The following is a 10,285-nucleotide window of genomic DNA, read 5'->3' on the forward strand; positions in this document are numbered from 1 at the left end:
TAACACTTGAAATATGCGTTTTTAACCTCTAACAAAGGTTTTTTGATAACCAACCATTAGATTATATGTCATATTTTCATATTCATACGTCAAAATGTCACTTTCATTCCTTATTCAATGACAAATTCAAGGACTTTTACAGTAAAAGTAAATTTTACGACAAGTTCTCACATTGGGCGATTATATTCCAGAATTAGGTAATTCTTTACTTAATTTATACATTCCAAAACAATCTAAAGTGATGGATATTAATAATCTTAAAATATACAAACGAAACAAAATTCAAAAATCGAATTCCTTTGGCTTAAATACTCGCCTTCATTCAGTATTTATTATATTGACGACACAGAGCTGATACACCCTATTCTGAAGAATGGCCCAGTCCACAATTAAAATGGCGGCAAATGATTCTAGTTCGTGACAATTGCACAGTTCGGTCAAGGAAAACTCTGCAAAGCAGGCTTCAAAATGACTCACAGGGGAAACTCAGGTCTCTTGGAAGGTACCTAGTTAGATATTTCCTTGAAATCCGCTCTTATTCTAGAAGTTAAAGACGGTAGACGACGTTTTAGCGTGTGTTTTGATTCGGCTTGCGCATGCTGCGCAACACGTTCGAGACATCTTGCAAAATTCTTCTGACAAATTTCCTGATAGAAGGTCCTTTCACGGAAAGCCGATTTCCTAGTATGAGTCTTTTGCGGAAATTATATTGATAATACATGTATTATTGGCGACAATGCATCAATTTTGCATGGAATATTTGCGCTACGAGAACCATCTGCATAAATGCACAAGTAGCCACTAACATATGCAACAGCAGCCTTGAACAGGAAATGACAGCCTTTGCATCTGAATATCCGACACATGACGTGATGTGTGCTGTTTTTCTCGTTCTTTTGCACAGTCTGTTCACTTGTGTTGAGCTCTTTGACAAAGTATGTAATGAAAAATTCCCTACCCTTGTTGTTTGTAATATTTTTGTTGTTTTTTCTATAATTCTTAACACGTCAAAGCACCATGAAAAATCAGAATTTCCCTACACTATATGATAAGGAGCACATTGGTAGTATGTACTGTGCCTGCCTGTTTTTTCACGTTTTTTGTTGGATATTTGGTCAATGTGCATCAGAATTTTGCCTGTTGCAGACAAGATCTTTTCCAACACAACATTTGGAAACTACACACAGAATGTTAACCTTATATGCGCCAATATGTGATATTATATGAGACACTTTGCTAAAGTGCTATGTACAATACATTAGTGCAGTACGTTCTACTGATGTGCCATGATACAGCATATACAGTTGTTGAAAGTTCCATGTACAATTTCAAAGTTCCATGTACAATTTCAAATTCACATGCAAATCTGGTTCCCTCCCCAGCCCTTGACACAAGTGCAGAGAAAGACGACCAGGGCTATAGAACACTTTTTGGCTTTGGAAACATCATGGATTCGGATGATTCTGCCTCTCCTGGACACCAGTAAGTATATTATAGTCCATTTAACTGAAAATATGGGAGATATCACAATTGTAATACACAACACAGGCTTAACATTAGTAAGTTGAATTATAGTGCGGTATAGCCATAGTAGAAGATACCATACCACATACAGCACGGGGGAGTTGAAATATTTTATTTGAAAACCTGAAAATATAGATTAAAAAAAATTGTCATGATCAGATTATTAATCTGTACCCCAATAACTGCAATCAAGGAAATCCATCAAACTCACCGTTAATATTATAGCTACATTAATATAACACACAAATATGACCGAAATCAGTACCTTTCCATGGAAGGATAAATGTAAATATTGCAAACTTTGCATAACACTTCATCTGTTATTGTGCTTTGTTTGTGTTCAAAATTGTCAGAAGATGTTTGTAAAAACCTATTGTACATATATTTTACAGAACTGAAGATGCAGAGGAAGATGATGTTGTTTTAGTTGAAGACACACCAACTGATTCTGACTCGGAGGCCTTAGGGTCACCAAACAAAGTCACCAAACGTGCACTGGTAAGGCAGGACTGAGTACAAAGACATATATACATGTATATAATTACCATGTCTACATTGTATTCAGTTTTACATGGTTATAGTAATGGTCATATTATTATGTAATTAGGCCACACCAAATCAGAAAAAAATGAAGAGGCGAATACGAGAACTAACAAATTAAGTTGGTGTGGCCTTAGTTAATCTCTCTAGTCAAATCAATAATTACAATGGCTGGCCAATGCACTTACAATGTATTATGTACATACCAATGATCTTGATTTTTGTCATTGTGGAAGTTGCAGTACCTGTACCTGTACATGTACAAATTGGCCCTAACTAAAACATTATATTTGTATTGTAGTCAAACTGATGTTTTTTCTTCATGAGATATATGTACATGTTCTTCTTCATTTTCTACCTTCCAGGACTTCAAAGGAAGTTTCAACAAGGATTACAAAATCCCAAGGAAAATGAAAGATTCCGAAGTTGTGGAAGATTCAACCCAAGCGTTGACAGACAAGGCCCAATATCACTCTTCCCCTCTGTCTAAAACTCAGTATCCACCCTGCAATACCCAGTACACCAGAACTCAGCACAACAGACTCAGCCTAAAACTAGTGACGGGCAAAGGCAACTTTAACTCCTACAGGGAGGACCAACAAGCACGTGTGGTGCATTCAAACTCTAACAGTTTTAACAAACATAATCCTCAGAATAGTCAGAAGATATCTGTTCACGTCCCTGCGTTGAGCACTGTTGCACTGAAACCAAGGATTGTGGTGGACAACCATGGAGTTTCTGGTACTTTTCAGACATTGTCGCAACACCCTGCATCAACAAGTATTGTCAAACATGGAGTGAACATGAACAGTAGTAGTACAGGTGTGAGTAGGGAGGCTTGCAACACCGATGTTTCAGGTGGCACTGAGAGTGAAACAGGGAACAGGACAGGTACTGACACAAATGTCAGCTCCAATGTGCAAACACATCAGCAACATGAGAAAGGTGAGACATCACTCTTTTTTAAAATATAACTCTTTTTATTAACATTCTTAAAAGATTATATTCAAAAGAAAGCATGGCACGTATACAAGAAAAAGTGTAACCACAAAACTGAAACGTAAAATCAAAAGACAATTGTCTATGATCTTAAGAAAACATTATTACATTGTAGTGAGAAACCCTTTTTCAGTCACAATATAACAAGAAGAACTTAAATCAAAACTGGTAATGTTAGGGACAATATGAAGTCCACCCCATTTCACCAATTAAATTTGTACTTGGGATGTTGTGTTTTTGAACTTAAATCACTGAAAAGTTGTGTTTTTGAACTTAAACTACTGAAATGTAATGTTTTTGCTTCACAGGTCAGCTGGGTGGAAGAGAAGCTTTCAATGTCATCAGTTCAGGGGGACTGCAGGGAGGGGGAAGGGGCCAGGTGGTTGCTAGAGGGGGTCTAGTGCGACGAGGAAGGCCGTTGTCATCACTGAAAGGGAATGCAACCGGCATGAACATGTTGTCGTGAGTATGAATCCTAATATATATTTCCATTGCATACTGATATCTGTTAGGCAAAAATGTGATGTGGCTGATGGAAGACAGTTGCTGATGTTTTGTATCATACTCATAGACTAGTTCTAGCTATTTACTGGGTGGTACCTCCACAATTAAGAGCTTACCTCTTGTAATAGTTGTATGTATAGTATATGATATTTCAAGGGGTTCAAGTGTGTTAAAGATAAAGAAATTGTGAAAAATAGCAGGAAATGTCAATATCAGACAGATTTGCCCATCTAGAGTATTTTTTGATTTGCTGTCCTGAAATTACATTTACTTTAATTTCTTACTGCCCTTTAAAGCCAGTCCCAGCATGTAATGTAGGGAAGCAACAAAGGTTCTCCAGTTCTCTGTGTCCTTGGCTGTTTTCTGGATCAGGGTTGGACAAGTTTTAAAAAATCCACTTGCCCGAACAAGTAGTTTCACTTGCCCTGGGCAATTGGGCAATATAGGACAGGAGTCCACCCCCAAAAAAGTCTAAAGGTTAATAGAGTCGGTCGGAAAACAGGAAACACAACATTTTTTTTTCTAGGCCTAAGGATAATTAGTTTCCATGCATTGCATTCTAAAATTGCAAATTGGATGCCTTTAAACTCAGTGCTGTCTGTTTTCTGATTCCAGCAGCGCTCGTGTTAACCTGGGCGATCGCTGTGACCAAACACCAACAAACTCGCCTCAGAAACAAGGGTTTCAGGATGAGTTCTCTAGACACCTTCAGGAGAAGAACAGGAACAGGACAGCTCCCAGGGTTGAGGCTAGGACAGCTGCCATGGCCAGGGGCGAGACTAGGACAGCCGCTGAAGAGATGAGACAAGTACTCGGCAGTCCGTCTCGCCTGGGTGCCTGGAAACATGCAGATGTACCGAGGTAGGTCACGTGTTGGGCTATTGAGTTTGAGTTTATTTAGGATCCACATGTGGCGTCTGTGTGGTGTAGTGGTAGAGCATCTGACTGTCAAGCAAGAAGACCCAGGTTCAATCCCCAGGGTTGGACCCTTGGGAAAGGCACTTAACACATATTTTCCCCCTCAGTTAGAGGGATCCTGGGCCCTACTAGGGTTTGGGTTGGCATTAGGAAGAGCATCTAGTCGTAGGAAACCGTGCTTTAGTTTAAAAAAAGACTTGCACTTGATACAAGCACATCTAACCCAGAGTTTTGGGGAAAAATATGTTAAACTGGATAGCGAGCGAGAGAGAGAGACACTTTTAGCATCCATGTACACGACAGTAACTATGATTAACATGTATTGATGCCTTTTTAAAATCATTGTTTACATGTTTGTCCAGCAGTACTACCGCATCCAGTTCTACACAGGTAAACGGGGAGACCAGTCAGGATACTCAGAAAGGTACAGCAGCTGCAGAATTATTCAATTCACATGTTTTCTCTTTCCAATTTTTTTTTGTTGGATTATAGTGTTAGAAATACCCATCTGCTGTCCTCACTTTGCATAGGCATTTTCAATATCGCTGAAGAAAAATGAAGCAACCAGCAATTTTGCAGACTGAAAAAATCAGTCTAGGGGTTCAATGTTGTTTAAGAGCTTTGGTGTTTACTACTGACTGTACATGTATAATATACAACAGTTAGTATGCATTTTTCAAACTACAAAATGTTTACAACATGCAATTTTGCATATGCCATGGGTTTAGATCTGGAGTTTTAAATGTGTACTTGCAGAAAGTATTTTGAAATTGCAGGACATTTTTGTTTTGACATTGTGGAATATTGCAGGTCACTGAAGAAAGTATTTCTACCACTTGATAAATTTTCTTTCTTTTTCCTGCTCAGAAGCCTCAGCGGCAGAGTCGGGAACAGAGAAGAAGGAGGCAGACTCTACAGAAGGAGGAGATGAAGTAAGACTTCCAATTATGGTCATTGACCTTGACCAGATGTCTGTCGCCAATGGTAACTGGTGCTGCAGCAGACACCCTGTGGTGTTGAATTACATTATGTAGCAAGTTGCTGGACAAGTTTGGAGGGGCTGGACAGTACATGTATATACAATGTTATCATAATGTATTATAAATGTGTTTGTGTAAAAATAAACAGGGTAGTTTGTAAAGCAAGACCATGTAAAGGTTTAAACATTATGCATTCACTTATTTTTACAAATGTTGCCATAATTTTGGTGTTCTGTTTATGAATGTTTCCAGGCCGAGGAGGAAGCTAAGATCGCGTTTTTGTGCATGAACTGCGGAAACTCCACGTACAACCCCGACCACTGTAACAGCTGCGGGAAGAACAAGCTTCAGAAGGTGAACTCCAGCCACGACCCCCTCAAACCTCGACCCCGCGCCCCCCTCTCCAGGAGGGGGATACAGCCCTCAGACTTCTACAAGGATAAGATGGCCAGGTTTTCCAACATCTACTCGCCAACAACAAGCACTGTGACCTACTCCAGAACTGCCGCAGATAAAACAACGACTCAACAACGACTCTATCAACCAGTGACAAGAAGGAACACCAGGAATGCAGGCAGACCTTTAGGGAGAACACGAGTCTCACAAAAAGGTATGGTAGGATTTTAACTGTCTTTGAAAAGTTTGTTTTGGAGTAGAAATTGGATTATTACTAACTTAGTACAGTAATCATCCTAAATTGACAAAATACAAATCCCTTTCCACACCTTTTGTATGTGGTTTTAACTTGATTTTTCTTGTTCAAAATATTACATTTGAATTGTGATTAAAAGCAATGTAACATTGTTTGAATCTCATGCAAAACACAGAATCTGAGTAAATGGCATGCTGCAATTGCATATGGCTAGTATGTACTATGTATTGGAGTAGCTTTAGCAAGTATGGTGTGTTTTTATTATTTCTAAAGTCAATAGTTCATCGATCAAGTTTTACTTCTAACTTCAAATCTTATATTTTACATTTGCAGAAGTCCCAGAAGTTGTTCTGATCAGTGATGATGAGGACGACCCACCCAAGCCTGCCGTCCAATCAGAGTCCAGCCCTGCCTCGCGGCCTGGCTCTGGTGCCAACACACCTCTACCTGAACCTGAGAACAGACATGGGACTGGACAGGTCAGCTGGAGGCTGGGGGTGTATTAGTTTTTAGCTGGACTGTCATAAATTTTGATAAATTTAAAAGTGTTCTGGCCCAAGTGATAACTACCCATATCTAACGGTTATCAAACTGTTTTCCAAAAGTTCCTTACAATAATTAGAATTTGCTTTGAATTACAAAATTGCACATGTCAGAATTACATTAATTTTTCTTGTAAAACTCATGTAGATGTTCTTTTACAAGTGTGTGCTTATGTGTTATAGAAATTTGTACTACAGCTTAATATACTAAGTTTACAATTCCTAATCCAGTGCCCAACTGGGCAGTTTGAAAATTATGATAAAAACTCTATTGCAATCATTATTATTTTGAGATCTTTATTTGCAATCAGATACAGATTTATTTACATGTAAACTAAAACTAAAATTATAGACAACAAAACATATTTGAAAGAAAAAACTAATCATGAACACTATTTGTGTGTATTCTTGATGAATTTTTTTTTTCTGTTTATGGAAACAGCCCAACGGGGCCCCAGTTTGGAAATGTGACCATTAGTATCTATTAAATAATTATTGTAATTTGACAGGATTTCAAGTCAGAAGCTGACTCTACACAACAGAGAGAAGCATCAGAGTCACCAGTGCCGCCAAAAGCCAGGGCTTTCATCACTGATCAGCAAATGAGCACAGCTGTTCTTATAGTCCGTGCCATTCGGATAGGCTCCCGCCTGGTCCAGCCATGTGAGGCCATCAACTTTAGTGTGGAGAAAGGCATCCATTTCAAGGTGGAAGGTAGGATGGAATTCTTACAAACTGAGTGAGCATTTATAGGCATCTGATGCAAGTTCAGAATGGCAAAACAAATACTCTGGATTAGGAGAAATCTGTCTTGTATGGACAAAACAAACCATGTGAGATGTCCCTTTATTTTTTGGTACCACCAATAAAATTATACATTTTGTACCTGAAGTTATAAAGTTTTGAGGGATGGATATCAAGTGAGTGAGTAAGTGAGTGAGTGAGTGAGTGAGTGAGTGAGTGAGTGAGTGAGTGAGTGAGTGAGTGAGTGAGTGAGTGAGTGAGTGGTAGAGTGAGTGAGTGAGTGAGTGGGTGAGTGAGTAAGAAAGTCATTATTCAGTTATACCACTTACTGCTTTCACAGCTTTTTTTGTTACATGACCTCCTTGACAGCTCAGGTGATTTTTGTCACATGACCTCCTAGACAGCTATTTCCTGTGCATGATAAAGAAGGGGATTGCAAAAGAAGATTTAAAATGGGTTACATTGCATCGGTATCCAAATTATGACATTTTACACAATATCTGAATATTTCATGGATTTCAGAGGTCTCTGAATTCTTGTTCAAGCCTTGAATGTGATTTTTGCCTTCTTGGTATGTGGTAGGTCACAGTTTTGAGCTTCAGTCTGAGGACTTAGTACAGAGTGTGGCACACTTCGGCAACAGTGCACCCTTCATCCAGCTGTCAGTCACTCCCAAGGTCGGCCTAGCCATACGCAGTCGCTTCCGCTTCAAGAAGAAAGAAGGCATGGACTGGTTTGATCCTGGCAGTTCAGGTAAGATTACAACTTACTAGTGGGGCATTTTTGCAGCAAAAGTTGAAATATTTCAATTAAAAAAATGACAAATACAAAGTTATATTTCCATAACATTTTTCTGGGTCAGTATGAAATTGACTTGACAATATTTTACCCCAATATCAGGTGTATGCCATAAAAGCTGATACAAGTATTCAACGGTGGTTGCTGTTAGGATTATTGTTTGCATGGCACTGCCATCATTTCATGATTTTGAGGAAGCCTTGGTACCCTCCCCTCCCCTGAGTGTATAGTGAACGAGCCCCGGGCAGGGTCACAGAAAGTAGGGCATCCGGGGCAGACAGGTTTTCCCAAGGGTTTCCAGGAATGTGGGCAGAGATGTGGGTCTGCAAACAGAGCTGGGAGACATTCCTGTGGACACTTCATGCCTGTGGACAAAATTACTGTACAATTCCTAGAATCCTTGCAAACTGCACACAATACTGTACCATTAGGCTCCTCCCTGAGACGTCGCCAAAAAAGTATTTTGACACTGACCAAACAATGCTTGTCTCCCCACTAGATGCAAGTGAGAAGTACATCCTGCTCCTGTTGCACACTCCTGTGACACAGAAAGAAGCTGACACCCTGAGGTTCCTGCTGCAGACCTTCTCCTCCCATCCTGACAGGGGCTTTATAGAGATCAGGGATAAGGAGGAGGCCAACAACGTTCTCTTGGCACTGGAGGTTAAAGAACCTCTGCAAAAGGTAGAGTGGAGGGGAGATTTAACTTGCATCTACTATGAACTTCCAACTATGTTTCTAGTGTCTATAGTGTATAGTGAAATGCCCAAGCTAGACATATGAATTTGTTGTACAATACAGATCTTGAATAATTTCCCATCTATACACATACAAATTATCATCAAAAGTCGTGCAAAATGTGTGTGGCGAAAAGCCTTGCATTACTGGATTAAAACTTTAGGAAAAGCTGACTAAAAGACTAAAAAGCTGCACATTTCTAAATGAAATTGTGTTCATTTCTCATGTGCATGTAAAACACATGTACTGTGTAGTTGTTCCTGTAGTCTCATTTAGTTTTGCATTTTTGTTAGCCACATTTGATTGATTGACATTCGATTCACACAAATTTTGCATAAAGCTTAAACCATGCGTTACATGACTTTGACACAGCTTTCAATCACAAGTTAAACATGAGCTACATGTACATGACTTTTGCATAACAAAAAAATGAATGAGTTAAATCTGTGTGTAAAATGCATGGAAGGGAAGTCAATCGAGATCTTTACCATACAAATGTTTTCCAGCCATTCCAGTGCAAACTCAAAAGTATTATAAAAACACTTGCAGTGGTGTTGCCATCTTCCTTTTACCTCTGTGTGCTGTGGTTGAAGTGTTCTCTCTTTACTCTCTTTCCTCCAACTTCTTCATTAAAACAGTCTGAGAAAACCACTTTCATCACTACACAGTCAGTGCTGATGTCGTCCAAACCACCCGCAACCCTCCAGATCACATCCACCGTGGGCCAGGGACCGTCCAGTATATCCCACAGGCAGTCTCCCGTACCTAGGGGACCGCCCATTGTACCCGGGGGGCAGTCTGACAAAGTCAGAACCAGTCAGAGGAAGACTGTTCATGAACACAGGATGTCCCTATCAGAAACGAGTAGTAGATCAAGCTCCCCTCTGTATCATCATGATCAGGAGGAGGAGGACAAAGATGGGTTTGTTGGGCCTGTCACCAAGTAAGTTGATAAGTGTTGCAAATGTAGATAAGTGTTTTTTTTAGCTAGCCTGATTTTGTTCTGTCCTCTCAATTTTGTTTGATATAGCATTAAGAAATCTTGAAATCTTGACCCTCTGAAATACTATTTCTTGTATTTTGAGGGTCAAATTTTGCCGGGAGACTAAGCTTAGTTTAAGAACACCTGTTTCCGTACCCTTACGCACTGTTTTTTGTCCATCAAAGATGATGGATTGGGCAAAATTTGTATTTGTCATGAATTGTACATGTAAATTCCGTCAAATAGCAGACAAATACTGGCTAGAACACTGCGGTAGATAGAGAAATAAGTATGTCCAAAATGTTGGGTTTTTTTTCTTCGCAAGTCAGTACATGTACATGTACATGTATGTACCAGTGGTAAC

General features: G+C 39.4%; 1 protein-coding gene across 1 annotated transcript in view; it reads left to right on the top strand.

Annotated features, from left to right (window-relative positions):
- The first annotated feature begins 380 nt into the window (after positions 1–380).
- The window catches only part of LOC109464549 (sentrin-specific protease 6-like), a 17,313-nt gene continuing 7,408 nt past the window's right edge, over positions 381–10,285 (top strand). The window contains exons 1-14 of the mRNA XM_019761552.1: positions 381–502; positions 1,383–1,482; positions 1,917–2,022; positions 2,430–3,009; positions 3,372–3,525; positions 4,183–4,428; positions 4,848–4,909; positions 5,353–5,417; positions 5,718–6,075; positions 6,451–6,596; positions 7,169–7,373; positions 7,986–8,156; positions 8,701–8,885; positions 9,578–9,882. Of these exons, the coding sequence (XP_019617111.1) occupies positions 469–502; positions 1,383–1,482; positions 1,917–2,022; positions 2,430–3,009; positions 3,372–3,525; positions 4,183–4,428; positions 4,848–4,909; positions 5,353–5,417; positions 5,718–6,075; positions 6,451–6,596; positions 7,169–7,373; positions 7,986–8,156; positions 8,701–8,885; positions 9,578–9,882 (2,717 nt within the window). The 5' untranslated portion in view covers positions 381–468. The remainder of the gene's footprint in view (positions 503–1,382; positions 1,483–1,916; positions 2,023–2,429; positions 3,010–3,371; positions 3,526–4,182; positions 4,429–4,847; positions 4,910–5,352; positions 5,418–5,717; positions 6,076–6,450; positions 6,597–7,168; positions 7,374–7,985; positions 8,157–8,700; positions 8,886–9,577; positions 9,883–10,285) is intronic.

This window comes from Branchiostoma belcheri, unplaced genomic scaffold (assembly GCF_001625305.1).
Source record: "Branchiostoma belcheri isolate BF01 breed outbred unplaced genomic scaffold, Haploidv18h27 scaffold14, whole genome shotgun sequence".
Lineage (NCBI taxonomy): Eukaryota > Metazoa > Chordata > Leptocardii > Amphioxiformes > Branchiostomatidae > Branchiostoma > Branchiostoma belcheri.